Source organism: Sceloporus occidentalis, unplaced genomic scaffold (genome assembly GCF_023333645.1).
Source record: "Sceloporus occidentalis isolate IW3139 unplaced genomic scaffold, rSceOcc1.0.p SCAF_1, whole genome shotgun sequence".
NCBI classification, from domain to species: Eukaryota; Metazoa; Chordata; class Lepidosauria; order Squamata; family Phrynosomatidae; genus Sceloporus; species Sceloporus occidentalis.
The window spans coordinates 213,689,066-213,713,764 of record NW_028316981.1 but is presented as its reverse complement, the minus strand read 5'-3'; the positions used below and the strand labels follow the sequence as shown (position 1 = coordinate 213,713,764).

General features: G+C 41.1%; 1 protein-coding gene across 1 annotated transcript in view; it reads left to right on the top strand.

Annotated features, from left to right (window-relative positions):
- The window catches only part of LOC149323357 (low-density lipoprotein receptor-related protein 2-like), a 74,057-nt gene extending 49,403 nt beyond the window's left edge, over nucleotides 1-24,654 (top strand). The window contains exons 20-34 of the mRNA XM_089539975.1: nucleotides 160-289; nucleotides 2,189-2,364; nucleotides 6,261-6,447; nucleotides 7,133-7,351; nucleotides 9,243-9,423; nucleotides 10,996-11,197; nucleotides 11,478-11,642; nucleotides 14,881-15,081; nucleotides 17,260-17,806; nucleotides 19,711-19,839; nucleotides 20,470-20,577; nucleotides 21,212-21,448; nucleotides 22,195-22,714; nucleotides 23,872-23,989; nucleotides 24,479-24,654. Coding sequence (XP_089396101.1) covers nucleotides 160-289; nucleotides 2,189-2,364; nucleotides 6,261-6,447; nucleotides 7,133-7,351; nucleotides 9,243-9,423; nucleotides 10,996-11,197; nucleotides 11,478-11,642; nucleotides 14,881-15,081; nucleotides 17,260-17,806; nucleotides 19,711-19,839; nucleotides 20,470-20,577; nucleotides 21,212-21,448; nucleotides 22,195-22,714; nucleotides 23,872-23,989; nucleotides 24,479-24,523 — 3,165 coding nt within the window. The 3' untranslated portion in view covers nucleotides 24,524-24,654. The remainder of the gene's footprint in view (nucleotides 1-159; nucleotides 290-2,188; nucleotides 2,365-6,260; nucleotides 6,448-7,132; nucleotides 7,352-9,242; nucleotides 9,424-10,995; nucleotides 11,198-11,477; nucleotides 11,643-14,880; nucleotides 15,082-17,259; nucleotides 17,807-19,710; nucleotides 19,840-20,469; nucleotides 20,578-21,211; nucleotides 21,449-22,194; nucleotides 22,715-23,871; nucleotides 23,990-24,478) is intronic.
- The last annotated feature ends 45 nt before the right edge of the window (nucleotides 24,655-24,699 follow it).

The following is a 24,699-nucleotide window of genomic DNA, read 5'->3' as shown; positions in this document are numbered from 1 at the left end:
CCGTTACCAACCAAGCCTTTCTTGGGACAAGATCCCAAGTGCAGTTGAATGCTTCAGGTACCATTCCTGCCAGGTACCAGGATAGCTATTCCTCCTGGACAAAAGACTGCAAAGGAGAAAATATAACCCATATTCTTTTCAAATGTTGTCTCCTTTCAGGACTGCAAGTTGTTGAAGCGAGAATGCAGCGCCAACCAGTGGCAATGCAGCAGCTTAGTGGAGTGTATCCCAGATCTTTGGCGCTGTGATGGGCAACCTGATTGCAAAGACAGGAGTGATGAGATTGGCTGTAAGCAATTATCTTTCTAATCCTTTGCCTGGCAAAAACACTTATAGGCACTAAAAGGCTCCAGTATTGAATAGTTTGAGTTGTGCTCCCTTTAAAAGCCACAAGGAAAATAGTTTTTTTGTGGGTTTTTCGGGCTATGTGGCCATGTTCTACCAGAGCATGGCCACATAGCCTGAAAAACCCACAAAAAACTACGGATGCTGGCCATGAAAGCCTTCGACTTTACACGAGGAAAATATTTTGCCTTGAGTCATGGTTGCTAAAACCACTGGTGCTGTATAGGAGCAAGCAGGACAGGAATTCTATAAAGAAATCAGAATGACAGAATTTAATTTAAAAATCGAAGCAAGTTCCCCTCTTTTCTAGCCCAAGACCAAACAGAAGCAGCAGAAAGTAGAGTGAAATGACACTTTCTTTATGTAGCTGAGGCTGCATCCAACTGCAGCAATACGTAATGCAATTTGACATCACATTAGCTGCCACAGCTCAATTCTAAGATTTGTAGTTTTGTGGGATATTTAGCCTTCCTCTTGCAAACTACAAATCTGAGGAATCCATAGAAGGAGCCATGGAAATTAAAGTGGTGTTAAATTGCATTATTTCTACAGTGTGGATGCAACTGGAGTTCCATACTAGGGAACTCTCTGCACCCTCTCTAAGAAGGCCACCTCCTATTAGCAGTAAAGCAATACCCAGTTCTACAAGGCAACTGCAACCTCTAATAAGTACTCCTGATCCTGTAGAGCAGGGGCAGACTGTAACTCCCAGCAGCTTCAGACTGCAATACCGATACTGAGGGATGGTGGGAATTGCCAGCTTACAGCACCTAGAGATCATCTTGATTCCTATCCTGGCAGTTGAGTAATTTCATAGTATCACTTGCAAAATAGTTTTTAATTTTAATTTTTTTTTTTTTTTTTTTTTTTTTGCACCTAATGGGAGGTTGAGAAGTAGGGTCTTGCTGGTCATCAAGAATTGTGCTTAACAGACAAAACACCTCTACAGCTTTGTCGCTTGAGGTCCAAAGAACATGTGACAGTACCATGCCATTGCTTTAAAAGCTTTTTTTCTTTTTCTTTTTGTATTCCTTCAGTAATGTTGGTCTATATTCTCTGTTTTATGTATTGTAGTTGTAGTTCTAGTATATTGGAAATTCTTTGTAGTAAAAATACTTTATGAAGTATTCACTACTCCCCTCTCCTGCAGTCTTTCTGCTCAGCTCATTCTCCCTTCTCAGGATCCTGAGATGAGCATGGAGACCACAATATTCATTGTCATAAAATCAGAAAATACCTCATTAACAGCAATTACTTCAGTGACAAATGTAGAGCACTAATAATGTGTTATTTGTCAGTGAAAAAATAATTACACAACCAAACGTAACCTCCAAATGGAAGTGAATTAAGACTAGCCACAACTCAAATTTCTTGGTTTTTTTTAAAGACATCTAATTTAAAGATATTTAATGTATACTAATGAAATATACTGGTCACAAAATGTTGTAATAATTACAAAATAGGCGTTGAACACACACACACACACACACACACACATTCTCTCTCTCTTATGTAAATCTTTCTTCCTTTACAATGTCCAGTTACCAAAAAGAACAAATGGGAGTGGGAAAAGTTTGTTTTTTCTCTTTAAATTATCACTCTCTTTTATAATTAATTATAACAATATTTTTAAAGTAAGCAATAAAAGCAATGAATTATGGATAATTCATCTTTAATGAGTAGCTTCCACTCAGTACTCCAGGACCCTGCTAAGACTGTCAACTTTTGTTTTAAAAGAATAAAATGTAAAGAGCTTGGTCTGACCCCTTAAGAGCACACAAGGTGTGTTTTGTTTTGGTCTGATTGCTATCACAACCTGAAAAGCTCTCCTTGGTCTCTTAAGGCAAGGCCCAGAAGTGCCAGGGCCATGAATTCCAGTGTGGTGACATCTGTATCAATCACACACTAGTCTGCAATGGGAAGCCTGACTGCCAAGGTGGATTTGATGAAGGTGGCACATGTGGTTCACCATGCCAAAGGAGATGCTCACAGATCTGCTACCAGTCTCCTACTGGGTCTGTAAGTAGTAGTAGTTGTTGTAATATATTTTTATTTCTTATCTGCTTCTCTCCAGGGCTTGAGGTGGGGTACAACATATATTGAAATACTTCTTGTTGTTGTTGTTGTTGTGTGCCTTCAAGGTGTTTCCCACTACTGGTGACCCTTTCATGGCGTTTTCTTGGCAAGATTCATTCACAGGGTGTCTGCCGTTGCCTTCCTCTGAAGCTGACAGCATGTGACTTGCCCAAGATTACCCAGTGGATTTCATGGCTGAGCTGAGAATCGAACCCTGGGCTTCAGAATCATAGTCCAACACTCAAACCACTTGAAATACAGTGTATGACTAAACACATGAAATGAACACATAGGTTAAAACACATAAACATAGGATTAAGATGACCATTACACACTAAAGTCATCCAGACATAAAATTAAAAATATACCAATTTAAAATTCATGCAGTCAGCCCTCTATATCAGTGGACAAGCCATCCATGGATCAGAGCATATGTGGATGGCTCTATCTCATTGTCAATGGCAGAGCATGGATGCAACCATGCCAACACAGCTATGCGCATCCATTGGCACTAAAACATTTATGTTTTATGCTATTCGCAAAGGTGTGTGTGTCTGGAACTGTACCCCACCAATATGTAGGGCCAAATGTAGTTTAAAATGACTGGGTCGGCCTACTGGAAGTGAGAGGTCTTCAATACTGTTTTAAATTCAGATAGCATATTAGCTGTCACATCTCTCACAGCTGTCATTCTACAGTCCAGGGACAGCTATCGAAAAGGTCTTCTGGGTGACAATTGCCAATTTATTCCAGAATGGTTAAAACAGATGAACTCCCAGAGGACCTGAGAATACAGGGCAGATTATATGGGTAATCTAGACCCAATCCTTGTAGGGTTTTGATAGTAATAACCAACACTTTGTACTTTGCCTAGAAACTAACTAGCTGCCAGTAGAAGGATTTTAATATTTAAGTAAAGAACAGTATTGAAAAACATCTCCACCTCTAGGTCTATCTGAGCATAAAAGTGGCATCTAAGGTGATTGTTTTCTGCTGCTCTAGAGACTAGGACCCGGAGCAATGGATGCAAGATGCAGGAAAAGAGATTCCACCTCAATATTAGGAGGAACTTCCTGACAGTAAGGGCTGTTCGACAGTGGAACACACTTCCTCGGAGTGTAGTGGAGTCTCCCTCCTTGGAGGTCTTCAGACGAAGGCTGGATGGCCATCTGTCGGGGATGCTTTGATTTGGATTTCCTGTATGGCAGGGGGTTGGACTGGATGGCCCTTGTGGCCTCTTCCAACTCTATGATTCTATGTGATTTGCTGCTTCCTGGGTTCTGCCTGCATGGTTCAAGCTTACTTTGACTAGGAGAGCTAGAAAGTTTTCATGGTGTAGTTCCATGATTCAGCTTTAATGGACAATCTGCAATTAAAAGAGAACATCTGCTCCCTTGCACCTTTTTTGGGTGTTTTCCAGGTGCCCTGTAGAAAGCTTTTTTGTAGCACAAAATGCCAGAGTCTGGAGTAGAAACATTTAGAAATGTTAGAAGATTACAATAACTTGTGCCCCCTTTAAAAAAAAATCTCACAAGTGATACCGGGTGATCACAGAAACACATGTCTAGAAGCATCCGGTGTGCCTGTATTCAACAGCAGAATTCTCATTAGACTAAATAGAGTGAAAATAGGAAGATGATCATTGTTCTTAGTTTCCTACCCTTTTTTGATTAAATGTGGGATCTTTAAGTCTCAGTATGGGATTTTGTAAGATGTAGTTTACAATGAAGAAAGCCCTGGGTGACCAGAGGGCCTCCTTTTCCTGGACATTTCCTACATTTTGGCCTTATGTCTGGGAGGAATTGTAAAATGTCCTCTGTTTTGAACCATGAAACCTGTCCTTGTGTCATCCAGTTCCTGGACATTTCTAGGCAAGCAAGAGGTAGCTCAACAGATTTATCACTGCTGCAAAGGGCTCTTTAATTTTTGCCAAGCAAAAATAATAACCAAAACATGACCAAAATGTTTAGCCTGCCCTGCAACAATACACCCTCATGACTACAGAAAAACTGTTAAAAATATTTTTAACTTTGTTTTAAATTGTATATTGGTAATTTTGTTATATTTTCGATTTTCATTATACAATTTTAATTGTTGTTTTAATGTGTTCTATATGTGTTGTTAGCCACCTTGGCTAACATTTTGGGAGAAAGGTGGGATAAAAATAAAATAAATCAATATTAAATAAACTGTTGAGCAGCAAAATCCAAGTGTATGGCCAGAGGAGAAGTGGTGAGAAGACTGTCACTGGCCATGTGGTGGATTTGTATTATGTGTGTGTGTTTTCTGACGGAGGTGTGGAAAGAAAAGATGGATCTGGGTTGTTGAAGCAAATCAGTGGCATCATGGGGAAGGCGAGAGACAAAATTGTGCAATTTGGGTTGAGGACGAAGCAGGAGGGATGAGAGCAAATAAATTCAGTCAAGGGTTTGTTGCTAGTAAAGTACAATTTTAAATATTTGTCTTGAGTTCTATAAGAGTACTGCAAGCTAACAAGGCATTTTATCCAAGATAAGTTATCTGAAAAAAATAGTTGAGTACATAATAAAATACAATACATGTAATATAGCTGTAAATAAACTATATGAAATGAATTTATATTTATATTAGTGTTTTTAGCTTTTATTTGGTGATATCCTACATTTTTTCTTGAATGTTCTACATTTTGTGTTGTCTTGTCCTTTGTGGTTATGACACGTGATCATCCTGAGAAAGCCTGATATCCCTTACATTAAGTGTTAAGTTACCGTATATATTCATGTATAAGTCGACCTCATGTATAAGTCGAGGGCAATTTTTGAGGCCAAAATCATGGATTTTGATATGACCCGTGGATAAGTCGAGGGCATGTTACAAAAGATCTAAAGGGGGAAACAAAGCACCACTTCCCTCTCTACAACTCCTTCTTTGAACCTCTCTCAAGGGTCACAGTATCAGCATGGGGAAACAAGTCTGGGTGCATACATACACACACACACACACACACACACACACACAGAGCATTTCCAGGCTCATGGCTTGCAAAAAAAAAGGGGGCACCAGCCTTGCTGTCTCCCTGCCTTTAAGCCCAGCATTTCCAGACCCATGGCTAGCAAAATAAAAAAGAGGACACCAACCAGCCTTGCTTTCTCCCTGCTTTTAACCCTAGCATTTCCAAACCTTGGCTAGCAAAATAAAAAAAGGAGGACATCAACCAGTCTTGCTTTTAACCCAGCGTTTCCAGACCTTGGCTAGCAAATAAAAAAATGAGGACATCAACCATCCTTGCTTTCTCCCTGCTTTTAACCCCAGCATTTCCAGACCCATGGCTTGCAAAACGGGGTCCAAGCCTGGGCATGCTCTCTCTCTCTGCATCCCTCTCCCTTCCCTCAGTAGCTCCTTTTAGCTCCAGCTGCGAGGAAAGGCTGAAGGATCTCTCACACACACACTCTCTCTCTCGCGGAGAGAGGAGAGGCTACTGGCACCGGGACTCAAACGGGGAGCTGTTTACTTGGCCACAGAGGAAGGTGGGCACTTTTTTTAATTAACCTTATCAGCAGTAGTAACCTATTGACCCTCCATAAGTCGATTCTTGATTTTGGAGTCCATTTTGGGGCATAAATTTCTCGACTTACAGTCAAGTATATATGGTATCCTCCACTTCCGTTTCCTTACCCTATCCAGTAGGAGTCTTCTAGCTTGGTATAACTAGTAGTGGAACATTCACCAACTTTGTGTAGTGAATCTCTGAAAGCAATTTATTTCCCTTGAGTCTGGGGGAAGCAAAAGAAGCAATGATTTATGCTTATCTCTAACCTGAAGACGCAAACAGCTCTTGTCAAACTTTGTCTTTTTTTTAGAAATGTGCTTGCCATGAGGGATTCAGGCTAAGAAGCGACATGCGCTCCTGCAAAGATATCAATGAATGTAAAGAACTGGCAGAAGAGAAGTGCAGCCAGACCTGTATCAACACAATTGGTGGCTACAGCTGCACTTGTCACCCTGGCTACTTGTTGGAACCAGATGGCCACACATGCAAAGTGGTTGGTAAGATGGATAGCTTGGCTTTCCCTGGAGGGATCTGTCAGTTTCTCTGGAAGTGGGATGAACTTCAACTTCCCATAAAGCGTTTACAGCCGTGGCCCCTAAATTATGGAACAACTTACCAGAAGAGATCCATCTCATTGTCACCTTAGAAACCTTTAAAAAGGCACTTAAGACGGATCTCTTTCACTGGGCCTATCCACCTGACCTTTTATAGCTGATTTTATGGAACATTCCCACTCTGACTTGATAGCATGGAAAATTGATGACGATTTGGCCTTTTTAGTGATTGGTAGTAATATTGCTGTTGTTTTACTGACTGTATTTTTAGATAATATTGTATCTTGTATTGGGGTTTTTTTCTTTGCTGTAATCCCGCCTCGATCTGCAGGGAGAGGCGGGAAATACAAATAAAATTTATTATTATTATTATTATTATTATTATTATTATTATTACAAATAGAAAATGGCAGAAGGGGAGCAGGAGAGATACCACTAGTAAACTATTCCTTGGGCTTCTATCTTTCTGAATTGCCAATTGTGAATAAGTTCATATTATAGGACATTAGGATTGCTAATATACCCCCACCCATAGCTAGCAATTCCTAGAACACCATGCCAGCATTTTGCTCAGGGTCCTGCTGCAAAGATGTGAAACGGTAACATAACAATTGCTTTGTCTTTGTAGGCTCTGAACCAATGCTGCTAGTTGCCATTCAATTTGACCTGATCCTGTACGGATTAAGGAGCATGAAAGAGGATGTCATCTTGACAACTGATAAGAACTTCATTATCTTTTCCATTGACTATGATTTGGTGGAGCAGAAGGTTTTCTGGATGGACCTTAATGCAGAAAGCATTAAATGGATGGAAACAAAATCTAAGCAAAGAGGGACTCTAGTAAAAGGTAGGTCTTCAATGTGGTTCAGATACTTGAGAACTAGGAGAAGAACTAATTGGCTTGGAATGAGATCAGCGTAGCCTAAATTTGTATCATGGAAATCTTGGTGAAAGCTTCTAACAGTAGAGTGAAAAATCTGTGTCTAGTTCCAGTTATTGTGTGCTGGCTGGGTTATCTGGAAGCTGCAGTCCAAAAACAAACTTTCCTTGCCCATAAATCTTCATAAGCTAGCAAGAGGCAACTGTATATCCAAACCCACCTCATCTTCAGATGTGGCTGGGAGTAAATTAGAAAGTTAATGAAGAACTATTTCTGCCTGTAAGAATTAGCTGAGAGAGTGGAGGAAACTTTACAACAGGGTCCTCTGTGAGATTATTTGATGTAGCAAAATAAAATACACAGTTTTGATCACTGCTGACTCCTAGGTTACTGGCCAGTATTGGCATGTCACTTCATTAGTAAGCTAGGAACGAGGGCTTTCCTGATCTTGTGAGCTTCCCTCAGCTGTTCTTCATGAATTTCAAAGAACCTTGGAGTAGCAGTGTTTCCCCTTCATGAACTGCTCTCACTCGGAAGCACTCTATGGTATTAGGTAGACTAGGATCTTTGACACATCCAGATGTTGTTTGATGCACCCATTAGTCCCAGCCAACATGTTATTGGTCAGGGATAATGGGAGCTGCAGTTCAGCAATATCTGGAGCCCCACATGTTCCCCAGCTGTGGTTTAGACTAATAGGTGGAAGCAACAAGATCTCAGTGTAACTTAACTGACAACATGCATCCTTCTATGACTTCCTAGAAGGTTCTTCATGAGACTAGTCTGGGAGGATGCTTTTTAGGTACTAAAATTGTTAACTAACTTTGTTAACTGACTATTTACTAGCTTGTATGGGGTTTATTTATTTATTTTGGCATTAAAAGGAAATAATAGGCAACCTGTGCAAATTGTATGAGCATCTCTGTCTCTTTCATGGCTTAAAAGAATATTGAAAGCTGCTGGAAACTGTAGCTTAAGTTGTAGAAAGTTGTAGAAATTAGTGGTTAACACTGTACATATGGACAATCCACAGAAGAAATGTTGCTCTTGACTGCCTTGGGTTAAACCCTCTTGAAAGTGCAACTGATAACACAATCCTATAGGTGTGCATTAATAAGTATGTCTCATGAAGCCTGGTCATTATTTATTGAATTGTTTATTAAATATGTCCTTTTTGAGGTAGTAGACCAAGTCTATGAAAGTTAATGCTACAACGTCTTCTACACAGTTAGTCTCAAAGGTGCTACAAGATCCCTTTGCATATAAGTACATCCATGTTTAGTTACTCCTGCTGAGATGTAAGCAATTATTATTGGGTTGAATTCTATAATTGGCTACTAACTAGAGCACTGGTGCCCAAACTCTGGTCCTTAGTGTGTTTGGGATTTCAACTCCCAGCAGCTTCAGCCAACTTAGCTAATGGTCTTGGATTCTGAGAGCTAAAGTCCAAAACACCTGGAGGACCAGAGTTTGGGAACCACTAAACTAGACAATAAAGTATGGCTGAGCAACTGTGGCATCTTCAGGGCAGAATTTCCAGCCTTGGGACCCTGCTCCATGCTGAGGCCACAGAGTCTACCAAAAATTTCCCAAACAAAAAATGGCTGAAAGTCCAGTTCTGGTGTTGAAAGAATAGTTTAAATTTGGAGAGACTGTGACCAAAAGGTTTCCAAGAGAGGGACATCACCCTATTTTTCAGCCAGAAAGGGGGAAATTGGTGGAGGCTGGGGGAAGCCACAACTTGCATAATCCTGCAGTAAAGTCTGGTAAGTCAACCATGGTTCTTATAAACCTGCTATTAGGAACCTTCCTTTCACCGACAAAGTCTTTTTTTCCTTTTTAAACGTCTGAACCGTAGGAATCAAATCTGACAGCATAGCAGTGGACTGGATAGGTAGGAATCTTTACTGGACTGATGGGACAGCCGGGCAGATCTTGGCCACCCAGCTAAATGGTACCTGGAAGGGAAATCCTGAATACACCGTGGTACTCGATTACCTTGATCAGCCGCGGTCCCTGGCGCTGAATCCACTGGATGGGTAAGACTCTTGTGGCCATTGCTTGTAAAAGGTCAGGCCTTGTTGGAATTGTCTGCACATGCCAAATGGAGGCCAGTCTCTGAAGCTAGGTAGAGACTACACAGAAACAACATAAATGCCCCTTTCCTTTACTGGATAGAGGTGTATATTAAAGGATGGATGAACAGCTGCCTTGCTTCCAAGGTTTACATGTGCTCACTCCTCTTTGTTTTTGTATTGTATGTGCCCCCATCACCACACCTAAAATATTTTGTAAGTTTTCAATGGTGGTTTGCTAGAAAAAGACACACATGCACATTTTCTCTCATTTGGGTTTCCCTGGCTTGAAGTAACTTGGGGGAAATGACTCCTCTTGGTGTAGAACCAGCCAAGGACCATCCAAAATATGAAAAAAGTGCTCCCCATGTCCCCTAGAGCAGTGTTTCTCAGGCTATCTAATGTGATAGATGCAGTCCAACAATATCTTTAGCTCAGGGTTTGGAGGACCACACATTCTGCACCCCTGAGATAAAGGCCAATGATATAGCAACCTTTTTGAAGTTAAACATAAACTACATCTGTATAATAACATGCAAAATCCACAAAATAGTGAATATGCTGAAGTCACAAACATTATATAGTAAGAGGGAACTGTTGATATTACTTTTATTTACTAAAAATCAAGTAATTTAGACAAACTTTTTCCTTTATTGTTAAATAACAAAGAAAAATGTATATACATAAATGATTTAGTACTATCCATTGTATGTAACAAATTTCAATAAAAATAAAAATAAAATCCACAAAATAGTGATACTATTATGGAGCCAACCAAAAGGCACAGAATACTCGTTGCAAGCTTTTGAACCTCCACTGGCTTCTGCATCAGGCAAAGGTGTTTAAAATCGTACTGTTGGGGAAAGGATTATGATGAAGTTAGTCACAAACCTGCATTTTGTCAAGATTTTGTAGCTATTCTCAGTTCAAATGGTGTGGAGGGAAATTCATGCAGGCAGTCCCCTTCTTCCCCTGGCCATGTGCATACTTCAGAAAATAAAATTTAAATTCCATTAGCAAGATAAAAAGATGCTCCTTTTGAGAACCAAATTGCCTCCATCTTTAGATCTCAAGAGGAGCATATGCTTGTACATGGTCAACACACCTACCCCTGGATCTAGAATTGGTTGATATCTGGATGGGAGATGATCCCAGGAAATCGATGTCAAATTCAGAAGAATAAAGATAGGAGACAAATTAAAATTAATAATAATAATAATAATAATAATAATAATTTTATTTCCTACCTCGGCTTGAGGCTGGGTACAACATATTAAAATACAAAACACAATTAAAAACAGATAAAACCACAGTTAAACTACAGCACTAAAAATCATTAAAATGCACCCAGAGTACATATACAATTAAAAGTAATGATTTAAAACTGGGACAGATGCTGATCCTGAAGATGGGTAGCCTGAGTTGTAGCCTAAAAGAGCAGTAGGGTGAAATGTGTAACCTTTCATGAAACCATTTGTTTGTTGTAGTGCTGAACTGCTGTATGTAATTCCCTAATATTATTACTCTCTTTCCCAGATTGATGTACTGGAGTGAAATCGGGGCTGATCCCAAAATACAGCAAGCTTGGATGGGTGGAAGCAGCAAAAAAATACTAATTGATGAAGGACTTGGCTGGCCTACCGGCATAACTCTTGACCTCTTGAGCTGGAGAATCTTCTGGTCTGATGACAAGTTTCATTGCATTGGATCAGCTTCCTTGGACGGCATTGGCATAAAGGTATTGCACACTCTGTTAGCTTACTTGAGCTAGGCCTAAGGCAGGAAACAAGCAAGTGCTCAAGTAATTTGTTTTGAAAGAAGCAATTTCTACTCATAGTCTGAGAATCTCACTTTGCTCTTGGGTAAATTTTTTGGTAGTTTCCCCCCCATGAAATCCTAGGCCTGACCAGAGGTGTCAAGAAAAGTGTGGGATGAAATGGCCTTTAAGTTTTTCAGATAATTGTTGATTTTCACTGGTGATCTTCAGTACCAGGCTGTGATGAACGTTTTTCTCTTAGGTCTTTCAGCTGCCTGAGATCCATAGTCCCTTCTCACTGACTATCTTTGAGGACTACATTTACTGGTCTGACATGATATCCAGGAGAGTACAGAAGATAGACAAAAGGACTGGCAAAAACAGAACAGTCCTTATCAAGCGCCATGGGCAGCCATATGGACTGAAGGTATTGCCTTAACATTTTATTGTAATAGTAGGTAACGCACTGGAAAAGACAATGATGCTCAGTAAAGTGGAAAGTTTTAGGAAGGGAGGAAGATAGCATTACAAGTGGGTTGATTCAATCATGAAAGCCTTGGCCTGAGTTTGCAAAACCTGAGCAGTGCTGTTGATAACAGGGTGACTTGGAGGTCTCTGATTCATAAGTCATAGTTTACGTTGACAACAAATAACAAGAAACAAACCAAGTATGAGTTTGCCACTGGAGCAAGAGCTTGTCTCTATCCTTTGTCTTGGGAGGAACAAAATGAGAGCCAGTTTCTCTGCTTCTTCCTGACATACAGGGACTACTTTGCTTAGGAACTTTTAATGTCAGAGTAAACCCATTCTGATTTCTAGTCTGAACTTTAAAGGAGATATCCAAGGTGACAAGCCTATTTTGATGATAGAATTCTAGACCTTGGATATTTAAGTTCTGACTAAAACCCAGAGGTGTCACTGGGGAACACAGGGTGCGGGCCACAGCAGATAACACCCTAAGGAAGGGTGACACCACTGCTCCCTAAACAGCTGCTTAGGCAGAAATGGTCTGTAGCAGTTCACCCTTTAAAATGCTGAAGAGTTCGTGTTAGTGGAGTGAGGCTCAGTGGGAAGAGAAAGGAGAGGCCCTAAGTTAAAAAATATATTATTTTTAAATTCTTTTGAAATTTCATTTAAAACCATCACAGCTTATCAAACTTTCACTAGTTGCAACTGCATGAAACAGTGTATATGTAAATAGCTTTAGGCTGTGTGTATGATACTGTAATTTAAAGGTATAATTTTAATTTTTCTAGTTGCTTATGTCACAATTGTTCTCATTATATTCAATGATGATTTATGAGTAACATTAGTACAAAAACATTACTAAGGATTCTGTATGGTGTGGGATAGGAGGAAATCAGTGGTGAGTGACCATGAGTTACTGTACCAGGTGACGCTACCCCTAGTGATGCCACTGCTAAAACCCAGAGCAAATTCACTGCTGACTGACATTGAAGCTATCAGCCACCACTGCTGTGGCAATTGCTTAGTTGGCTTCATTAATTTTAAAAGTGTTCATTTCAGTTGGCCCCATGGGCATTGGGTTTGGAGTGTGACAAACATTGAAAGTGAAGAAACTGTTACATCTAATTTGCATACTAACATGAATCCCCCTTTATTTAACCATTTATGCATTCGGCTCCCATCCAAGTGTAGAATATGACTTACGACTTGTTCCAGCTAAACTAGTCACTCTTTAGAATGCTACTTGGAAATATGTTGGCCCCAAAACAAGGGATCATTTTTAATAAGTGTTCACTAATAGTCATCAAGATAAACACAAACTATACTGCTAAAACATTCACCTGAGCCATCTAAAATCCAGTCATTTGTGTGAGACTTGAGAGTACGCTAACCAATGACCCACAACACTTATTGCAAAACAAGAAAGTTTATTATGAGAAACATTGCAGAAGTATCTAAGAACACGTCTTTGCAGAATCTGAAGAACACCAAAGAGAAGCCTCACTTTAAACGACCAGCCCCCACCTTTTTTCCTGTCCCTCCCAGATGGTTCCCCCAACTCACCCCCCTTGCCACGGAGGTTGTGGTCCTACATCAAAGCAGACTCAAACGTATGCATCCCTTGGTACTTAGCCATCATCTCCCATGAGAGAGCAATTGATACCGGAATGCCTTGTATCTGTGAAACGTCGCCCAGTCATAAATCTGTCTCACAGGTGTGAAGGATTCTTCCTGTTTGCCCTGCTAGCCAGTCGTTCTGCTTACGTGACCCATCCGATTAGAGATCATGGCTACAAATGGGCATTTCCCATAAGGCCTTTCCAATTGAGTCCTACAGATACATACCTTTATTTAATACATACGTATATTGCTAACACAACTAAGATTTATATTTATATATGAGAGGATATAGCTATAGATATAGGTGTGGGTGTGGGTGTATGTTCACTACTAGATAGGATCAGCAGCTTTTGACAGTCTGCCACTCCTAAGATGCAGCATTCAAGCATTCCAAGCATGACTTAATCTAATCTCTTTAACTCATCATGACAGAATCCCGAATGAATAAATGAATGAAGGGGATTTCTGACAATTTGCTACAAGAGCCAATCTTGAAGTGCTTGCTATCAGCTTCGGTTGATACGCCAACTGCTACCCTACCTGGGCCAAAGGGACCTTTGAACAGTGGTACACGCTCTGGTAACCTCTCGCCTAGATTTCTGTAATGCGCTCTACATGGGGCTACCCTTGTACCAAGTCCGGAAGCTTCAGTTAGTAAAAAATATGGCAGCCAGATTGGTCACTGGTGCATCTAGGTTTGACCATATAACACCTAAGCTGAAAGCTCTGCACTGGCTGCCTATTCGCTTCTGGGCACAATACAAAGTGTTGGTTATCACCTATAAAGCCCTACGTGGCTTGGGACTGAGTTACTTGAGGGACTGCATCTCCCCCTACAAGCTGCCCCGCACACTCAGAACATCCGGGAAGAACTTATTGGAAACTCCATCATCCAAATATGTCTCCTCTTCCCAAAGGGCCTTTACAATAACGGCCCTGCGGATCTGGAACAGCCTTCCGGAGGAGCTCTGTCTCATGACCTCTTTGGAAACATTTAAAAAGAGATTGAAAACCGTACTCTTTTGCCAAGCATCCCCCCCCCGAGGAGTGATGTCTACATGACCAATATGCCTGCTGACAATGATATTCTGTCTTACCCCTGGATGTTGGATGCTGTTGGATTGTTGTATTTTACTGAAGTTTGTATAGATGTACCATTTTGTGTTTTTATAGTGTATTGTATTGCATTGTATGTATTGATTTTAGTAGTCTGTAACCCCACTTCGATCCTTTGGGAGAGGCAGGGAAACACAAATTATTATTATTATTATTATTATTATTATTATTATTATTATTATCTGTTCACCCTATGCATCCAGGACTGAAATTTCAAAGTAACTTGGCCCTCAGGTTTGTCAACTTGTGGATGAAACTAAGGTGCTATTCAGGAAGACTTTCCAGTGGAATGGTGGCTGCAATTTTCCATTGAAGCTGTTTTGTTACAATTTTTGTAAAGAAAAAGCGAACAGATCTGTATATCCTAGATGCAGACTTCTCTATTAATCTATTAAACTAGAGATGACCCAGACTTTCTAGTTTTGTTCAAGATTTTAAAATCTAGGAAATTTGGATTTCAGATTATGCATGAGGTCCTCCAGCCTACAGCCCACAATCCTTGTGCAGGCAGCAGCTGTTCACACTTGTGCCTCTTGAATCCAAACAAGAAAGGAAGCTGCCACTGTCCGATTGGACTTGTTCTTTCAGGTGATGGAAAGACATGCATTCCTCTGAAGGAGTCAACATTCGTGTTTCTGGTTGCACAATCTAACGTTACTCAGGTATGGCTTTAAATGATTTTTTGTGTAATAGTTAAGATTTTAAGTTACCGAAACTCCAGGGACCCAACAATCTTTAAATTGGGGATTTACTGTGTAAAGTGCCACTAGTTCAGTAAATGGTGGGGATGCTTTAGATGTTGTTTCTCTGGATTTTAGTAAAGTGTTTTATAAAGTTTCCCATGATATGTTGATTATCAAACTGATGTAGAATAGATGGGAATACTATCAGATGGAGTCATAATTGATTGAAAAAAACATGTTCAAAAAGTCATAATCAATGGCTATGCTTCAGATGGGAAGAAAATCTCAAATGGAGTGCCACAGGATTCTGTCCACTTTACAATAGTTTTATCAAGGACTTAGATGATGGGTTAGAGGAAATCTTTATTATGTTTTCAGATGAAACTAAACTGTGAGGTGTAGCTAATACACTGGAAAATATGAACATAATTCAAAAAGACCTTGATAAACTAGAAAATTGGCTGAGACTAAAGGAATGAAACTCAAGAGACAAGTGCAAAATTCTACACCTAGACCACAAAAAGTGAATGCACATTTATAGGATAGAGGCAGTTGGCTTAGCAACAGCACATGAAAAAAGGACCTTGGGATTATTGCTGATCATGTCAAACATGATCCAGCAATGTGATGCTGTAGCAAAGAAGGCAAATAATATTTAGCCTGTCTTTAGAGAATCATACTTACCAAGGCAAGGGAAGAAATAGTTCCACTATATTCTGTACTAGTCAGGCCTTACTCCTGCTGCTCCATCTCTTCCTTCAGTCTCCCCTTCAGATCCATGTACAGTGGTACCCCGGGTTACGAAATTAATTTGTTCCGCCGCCGCTTTCGTAACCCGGAAACTTTCGCTAGCCGAAAAGCCCATAGGCGCTAATAGCGAAAGCCGCAATTTCGTGCGAAATCGCGCCGAAAAGCACCAAAAATTTTCTTCGTAACCCGGAATAACCTTCGTAACCCGGAACTATTTAATTGAATGGATTTTTTTCGTAACCCGGAAATTTCGTAAGGCGGCGCATTCGTATCCCGGGGTACCACTGTACTTGGAAAGAGGGAGGACTACTCATTTCCCTTCGGTGGCTCAAGTGGTTAAGACGCTGACTCTGTTGATTGCAAGATCAGCAGGTTGGCAGTTAAAGGCCCAGGTGATAGGTTGAACTCCCATCATTAGTCCCAGCTTCAGCCACTTTAGCAGTTCGGAAACATACAAATGCATGTAGATAAATAGGTACCACTTTGGTGGGAAGGTAAACATTGTTCTATGCAATCATGCTGGCCACATGATCACAAGAGTAGTCTCTGACAACAACGCTGGCTCTTTGGCTTAGTGATGGAGATGAGCACAGGTGGTCGGACACAACTTGACAAATTTGTCAGCGGGGAAATACCTTTACCTTTACTCATTTCCCCAACAGAGCTGTAGTGGTTTGTGTGTTGGACTATGACTCTGGGGACCTGGGTTTGAGTTTCGACACCCCGCTATGTAAATCTTGGGGTGAATCACACTCTCTCAACCCCAGGGAAAAAATAACCATGTTAGGTTCACCTCAGCATTGTTTCCATAAGTCTGAAATGACCTGAAGGCTCCCATCAGTGTCCTGGCACTGTGTCACATCCCCGGCTGGCAGTTGAGTCCCTCCTGAGGGGGCAGCTCATGCTCCTGTCACCTCAGCCACCAAGCAGTGAGCTCCCTCTCCGCTCCCTGAGACGCGGAAATTGAGGAGAGCTACAAATGCCTAGAGAAGTGTTTCCTCTAGTAATCTCTAGGTTTTCTAGTGTGACTCTATGGTCACCTTCTGGCATATGCTGGCCACAGAGTTGTATTGAAGGAGCTAGAGATTCCCAGAGAGAACATATTAATCAAATCTATGAATAATCAAATCTAAAAAAGTCAAAGCCGCAGATGTGGAGGGCCAAATGTATTACAGAATAGCTGCAGCAATCAAGCAGCTCTCAGAGAAAAGTTTTCGAGTGTGTATGAAAATCTTCAGTCTTTCAGCCCTACAAATGGTGGCTAGACTTGTGCCATGAAGGCTTTTCTGACAAAATATGTCCTCTAAAGGCTGGGGAGGTGATTGCTTTATGAACTGTGAGGTATTATACAGCTCCTTGTATACCAGAACCCTCTAACTGCAGTATTCATTCTACACCTAATTTTAGGTCTACCTGAAGAAATTGCCTCCTGTGATGGGACAGGGAACTCCACCTGATCACAACTCTCTTCCCTTGAGCAACATTACACGCATAACAGCTATAGACTATTCTGTACGTGATGCAGCTCTTTACTTTTCAGAGTTTGAGAGTGGGTTCATAAAAGTCCTCGCCTTTAAGGATGCTGGACGAATTTCCTTGAAGAAAATTCTACCAGTTGAGGACACTGTGATCTCTCTAGCCCTGGACTGGCTAAGTGGCAACATCTATTGGATTGACAACAAACATCCAGCCATCCAAGTAGGAACTTCAGATGGCAGATATGTTCATGTGGTGATTGGTGAAGGGCTTTCCCGTCCAACTTCTGTGGTGCTGCATCCTCCATCTGCAGCTATGTGCTTTGCTGACTTGGGTACAGAGCATGGCATGCCTGGTCCCATGATTGAATGTGCCTCCATGGATGGAAGCGAAAGAAGGGTTCTTTGGAAGAAAGCCCAGTCTCCTGTTGGCTTAACAATACTGGATGATGGAACCCAGCTCTATTGGGCAGACCAAGGTAAGTAAGCAAACATGCATGTTCAACTTTCCTAACATCTGAATGACATGATCATCTTCCCCAAACCATTCTATTCTAGCCAAACCACATCCTGATTTCTTCTTGGTCAGCCTGTGTTTTTGAGTGGAGGCAAAACAAGCAAAGTGTTTCCTTTACCATCTTCACTGGTTAAGGCTTATCAAGCTTTGCCAGAAAGGGGTGAGTGACAGAATTCAGGCCATTTTCTCCAGACTTCTTCTTTCCCCCTATTATTCATCTTAGCATCTCCAGAAAAAGCAGGCTTTGCTCCTCATCTGCTGTGTCCTAGACTGTAGCCCACTCTGCTTCCAGAGAACCTGGTAAGAGCCATTTAAGAAATGAACCAGTGAGATCTACATAACTATGGCCTGTATCTGTTCTTTGTCATGATACAACGCAGGGATACTGAAGAGGTGGGGAACCTGAGGTCCTCGAGATGTGGAGCCACATCACCTACCATATCTCACTGCTGGCCAGGTTGGCTTGGGTTGATGAGAGTTGCAGTCATACAACAGCTAGCAGATCACCAGTTCTCAGCCCTGCTATGGACTGCTTTGTTACTAACAGGACTTCAGTGTTGCATATGAAAGCTGCTCTCATGTTCAATGGCAACTTGAAACTGCTAGCTCTCTCTCTCTCCTGGTTTTTAAACTTGTAAGTCTTCAAGAATAATATATTAGTGGCAGTGAGACATGGCATGGAAAGCAAGGTGTGCTGCTGACTGGCACTATGATCAGGACTCCCAAATCTAATCCTGTCTGCATGTCCTCAAAGCTTCGGTCCCACCATATTCTGAACTTGTCTACAAAATACAGTGGGAAGGAAGTATATCACTAATGCACTCTAAAGTTCCAACACCCTTTCACCATACTGTTGATCTGAATTCCAGTGGGCTTTTTTGGAGATCAGTAGTACATCACCAACAGACAACAAAGTTTTGCTAAGCTACATACCCTTTTCTAGTTGTGCTCTTGACTGCATAAGCCTTACCTGATAGTTGTGCTAATAGATGCTATTCAGACTTGACCACTTGTTCTGGCAGAGGTGACCCTCCATTGTTAAACACTGGCTTTCCTAAACTTTCAGAATAAGGACTTCCTTGTGGCTGCTGCTTGCCAAGCCAGTTGCAGGATACCCTGGCACATCTAACAACCTAATTCTCCTGGCTGGCAGCAGGCCACTCATGGTTGTTTTCTGTTGCTGAAAATAATATGCTGATTTCTTAATAGTCTGGCTTTCAAATCTGCTTTGGATAATTTGCTAGTTTAAGTTGTTTCTCTGTTCTTTAAAACAGTGATTTCCAAAGTGAGTGGTACCTCCCCATGGGAGCAGTGGAGGGCTCCAGGGGAAAAAGAGGTAGCTTGGGAGCCTTCAATCAAAGTATTGGCATGCAAGAAAGACAAAGGAAACAGCAGCCTTTAGGACCATGGCGGGGATGATGAGTTAAGGGCACATGGTAGCAGGGGAGAAGCAGTGGCAAAGAAAGAGCTTTCATATTTGGGACCCTACTTAACATTTGAGCTTTACCAGGACTTTGCTGGCAAAGGCCACCATGGGCAAGAGGCTTCTTGGTCACTGCTCAGCCAGCTACTTGGTTGCTGCTCTCAAGGTGACCAAGTGCAAAGGGAGGAGCAATCAAGCAGCCAATCGATCAGTGACCAAGTAGCCTTTTCACCCATGCCAGCCTTTCCTGAAAGGTCAACACAGGCGAGGGGATTCTTGGTCACTGCTTGGTTGCTGCTCCCAAAGTGACTGGGTGCAAAAGGTACTGTGAGTTGAATGTCAACGATATTTTGGTCTGGCTGCTAAGAAGCAATGGAAGAAGTTCTTACACAACAATGCCATATTCCTACCATGACTTGGTTCAAACTCACTACTCCCTCTAGCAAAAGGTACTGTGGAAAGCATTCGGATGGATGGATCCCGATATAGACTCCTTCGGAGACGACTACACGGCCTTACACTCTTCACAGTAAGGGAAGGAACAATCATTTGGACCACAGTGGCACACAACAGTAAGTAGGTTTGAAACATGCAAACTCTTTATCAAAACATCTGGAGGGCAGCAGCTTGGGAAGGCTAACACACTTTGATGTTGGACTCAAAGCCCTGACACCTTATGTGAATGAAACAAAGGGTCAGTTTGTAAGGGGCAGAGGCTAAGTAGAATACTTGAATCACCAGCATTCCTGGGGTTCATATAAGAGATGATTTCCAAAACTTTGAAACAATTCCTGAGGCGTGTCCCTATTGGGCTCAGTCTAGTATAACTTACAGTAGGCCCTTCCTATATGCAGGAGATCCGTTCCAGACCACCACCAACCGGTATGGGGAAAATGTGTAAACTCAAATCCCTTTGTTTCCTATGGTGGCGTGCTCCTGCACATGGTGCAGTACACCTGCAGCACATACACCATTTTGTCAACCCAGGCTTACCATACACATAAGCTCAAAGCTGTGTACGGCAAGCTGGTGTATGGTGCAGGTGCGCTGTACCTCGTTGGTTAAGAAATAAACAGATTTTAGCAAATTGCCAGGATAGGGAAGCCTAGGGGAGATAACCATCACATAAAAGGCTGTCAATTCCATACACAGGAGTAAGAAGATTTTCCCTCCTTGATTGGGCTAATTTTTTGTCTTAACAGGTGCAACAAAGGTATGGCACAGCAAACTGGACTTAAAAGAAAGCTGGTGGTTTCAGGTTAACCAAAAACTTGTGGATATGAAGATTTACAGCAAGCTAAGCCAAGAGGGTAAAGGTTACATGTGTGTGTATATGTGCCTTCAAGCTGCCTGTTGACTCATGGCAACCCCATGAATTTCAAAGGGTTTTCTTAGGCAAGGAATACTCAAGAAGTGGTTTTGCCAGGTCCTTCCTATGAAATACATCCTATAGCACCAGGTATTCTTTGGCAAGTCTCCTATCCAAATACTAACCAGGGCTAATCTTCCTTAGCTTCCAAAATTAGTTGGGATCCGGTGCCTTTAGGGTGTTTAGGTCTGAATTTCACATACCTATTTATTTGTGGCCTCAGAGACATTTGGACTACAATGTGCAATCACCACCTGGTGAAAAGTGGTGATTTTGAACTGAATGCAAAATGCAGAATGAAGGATGCCTTTGCAACCTCAGTCTCAGATGAGGGCTTGCCAGTTGCCCTGACTGATAAATTGTCCCCTTATGAGTGTTGCCAGGTTGAGAACATAATGAAAATATTATGGGCATCTTTTATTCAGATTTGTTTTAGACTGTTGGAATGGGGTGTTAGGAATGCTCACTATACCAGCAATAAGCTTTTTAAAAAAAGGATGCTTCTTTAAGCCATCCAATTTTGGCAAATAGTAGGTTAGTTAAAGCAGTTAATGCCATTTTCTTGCTTTTTCTAGGTAGCAATGGCTGCTCAGAGAAGAATGGGGGATGCAACCATATTTGCTTGCCAGTTCCACAAGGGAGAAGATGCAGGTGTACCACTGGGTACAACCTAGAGCATGGCACTGAATGCATCAAAACCTCAAGATGCCCAGACCAGCTTCAAGCCTGCAAGCATAGCAGCAAATGTATTGCAAAGGTCCAAATCTGCGATGGTAGTATTGATTGCCCTGATGGCACTGACGAGACAAACTGTGAGTAACCCGATGGAGAAACTGTATGTGTATTCTGAGTAAATAGCTTTTTTGGAGCATGGCCTTGCTAAACGATCCATATCATAGCTGAAACATAGGTAACCTGGGGGCACAATGGCTGAAGAGTTGGATATGTTAAGACCTAAACATTCCTCCCATTGCATAGAGCTCTGACAGCTAGGACTGAGGTTAGGGCTGAGATTTTAACAAGCTTTCCTAATGCAAAAAAACTACACCACAGACTTCTTCAATAAAAGCAAGAGAACGGATGTCTATGCTATATCCTATGAAACCAGTATGCCCTGATCACTTCCAAAGGCATCCTGGCACATGTAATCCTATTAACAGGATCCAGGAATATCAGAAATATCAGGACTTGCAGTTCCTAAAATTTTCTTGGAGGAAGCAATAAGAGTCAATGGTGTGAACTGCTGTAGTAGAGAGATGATAAAATGAGTAAGTTCATGAATTTGAAATGGAACATGCCCACAGCTGAACTATGAGGTAAACTTCAGCTGTGTCAATAGAAATTCCTACAAGGTAGTTGTTCTTAAAGCTTATCTGAATTCTGCATCATCTGTACTAGAAAAGAAATATGATGGTGATCTTTTAAGTACCTAATGCAATTTCTGAATAGTACACTCTGCTTACAGCTATGCTTACTGTCAATCAACTATCAGGCCTGTCATAATACCAGGCTGACCATGCTATGTTTTGTACATGATTTGATCGTATTACACTTGCAGGCAAGTACAATTTCAAGACGAAACCCCAGAGCACAACCCCATCTTGGACAACAAAGCTGAAAAGAAATCCATTTATTGGTAACAGAAAACCATTGGCACCTACCAAAACCACCACCAAGAAACCTATCACTAGAAGAGTGTATGTACAACCAGCAGTAACAAAACAAAGGACTACAAGTGCTACTGTGACAACAACACAGGTGCTTCCTCCAAGGAAAGCATACAAGACTACATTGTCTACAACGCAGAAATGGAAAGGACATTCTCTGATGCAGGGGGTCATGGGAAGTGGTCCAAAGTCTTGCAGCAGTGAGACCTGTAACATGAGGGGAGATTGCATTGTGAAAGGCAATGGGGTGACATGTAACTGTATGTTGGGGTACAGTGGAGACTACTGCGAGGAAGAGGAGGGAAAGTCTAGAGCTGGCTCCGTTGTTTTGGCCATCGCTGTTGTCTTGCTGCTTGTGGTGGCAGCCGCAGGGGTCTATATCTATTTCAGGAGGCACAGAACTCGCCAAAGGTAAGCTCTGATTTACCATATTTTCTGTCTTTAGAAATAATGTTGTCTCTAGGAATTTGGAAGCACTTGGGTGTCAACAGGGACTTTTTACTTGCTAACCTACAATGCATGAACCTGTTTGCCTATACTTAACCTTTGATGGATTGGGAAGAATCTTGGGAAGTACTACATTTATATAACATCCTAGAACAGTGGTCAGAAACTGGGAGTGCTACCCCATCACCCCACAACCACACCACACAATTCCAGCAATGAAAAGGAAAATGCCTTTAAATCAAGGAGGAAATACTCATTTTAAAAATAGCAAACCACCAAAGTTGCCTCCCCTTGTACCAGGACTTAATGCTACACTGATTTTTTCATGTACTACCAATGAAAATGGACAATAACCTTCCCACTGTCCTCCTATGGTTTCTTATTCATTCTTTTAACACTTGGGTCTCCCTTTATGCAAGGGATTCAAATTGTGTAGAATTTGGGCATGCCACTAGTCACTATTTTCATCTGACATCTCAAGCCAGCTGGCCTGGGAACAGTTTAACAAATGTTCATAGGTTTAATTTTTACTATACTTAAATGATTCTGTGCTATGTATTGTTCATTACCTTAGGATTTTTGTATAGTCAAAAGGCAGGACCAGAAAGGTGAGGCTATAAACTTGGAGATAAACAGCTGTGTGTCAGTGTGCAGGAACGTGCATTTGTAATGACTGAGTAGGAATTTCAGCCCACTCAGTCTTCAGTCTGCTAAAGAGCCAGATGGCTTTCCTATGCTACAACTCAGTTTTGATAGGAAAATTACCCATTCATATACTTCCGGTAATTCTACCTTTAGCTGAGTCTTATGCTTGAGTGGCGAAAATGGGAATATTACCCCTTCTGTGCCAAGTGTGTGAATTATATACTTGTAGTATTTGTAGATTTAAGCACAAAGCAATACAGTAATGCCTCATAGTACATGTGTGCAGTTGGAAGAGTTTTACACATTGCCATTTGCATTGTTACATTGGAACTGCACATCAGTGGTGTAGTTGGTACAAGAGCAAAATTATTGAAATTTTATATAATATACTACTGCAGCTTTGCAACAAGAACTTCAACCTAGTACTTGAACTGCAGCTGACTTGTATATCCTAATTTTATTTTGCTTCTTCATAGAACGTCAAGTACAGAATCTTCTAAAACATTGACCAGTTACCAGAAGGATAATGAACCAGAAGGACAGAACTTTGTAGAAGATGAAACATGTATTAATGCAGCTTATGAGCCAGAACAGGTAAGGGTATCCAGAAAGAGCCTTGCTCTTACCTTCCATCTCCAAGTGTGCTTACTTCGAAAATCTTAAGCTCTTGAACATATACTGTTCCTTCCTACTATATATAGTAGGAATGTACAAAGTGCAGATGGATTATAACCTCGATCAGTTTTAGCATTGCCAGTGATGAGGAATGCTAGGTGTCGCAGTCTTATTACATTTGGAGGACCGCACTGAAACCTCTATAACAAAAAGTATTAAATTTAGTCTACCTGTTCTAAATCACAGAGCTGGCAAGATTACAAGGTGTAGTTGCCTTAATTCAGTGAACTATTAAAATTCTGGAGGGGAGTGGCAAGTTCTGTAGTCTGAATCTTTCTTAACAAAGCATTCATCTACAGTTCTTTGTTCACTACAGAATTTAACATGGGTTGTTTTCCATGGAAAAGCAAGGAAGGTAATGATCTAGCAAATAATGACCCTAAATTCTGACTTTGCTCTCCTCCACAGGAACTGCCAACTCCTCTGAAGATAAACACTGATGCAGATATATAAAACACATCAATAAATTATTAAATGAACATTTCTTGCTGCATTTTTCACCTGCAAGACAATGGCAATAATTTAGTATGGAGCAGAACAAAGAGATACCTTCTAGATTTCTGAATCCATTTTGCTAGTCATCAGTAAATGAGTTTAATAACAACAGATAAATAATGGTCACTGTAGCA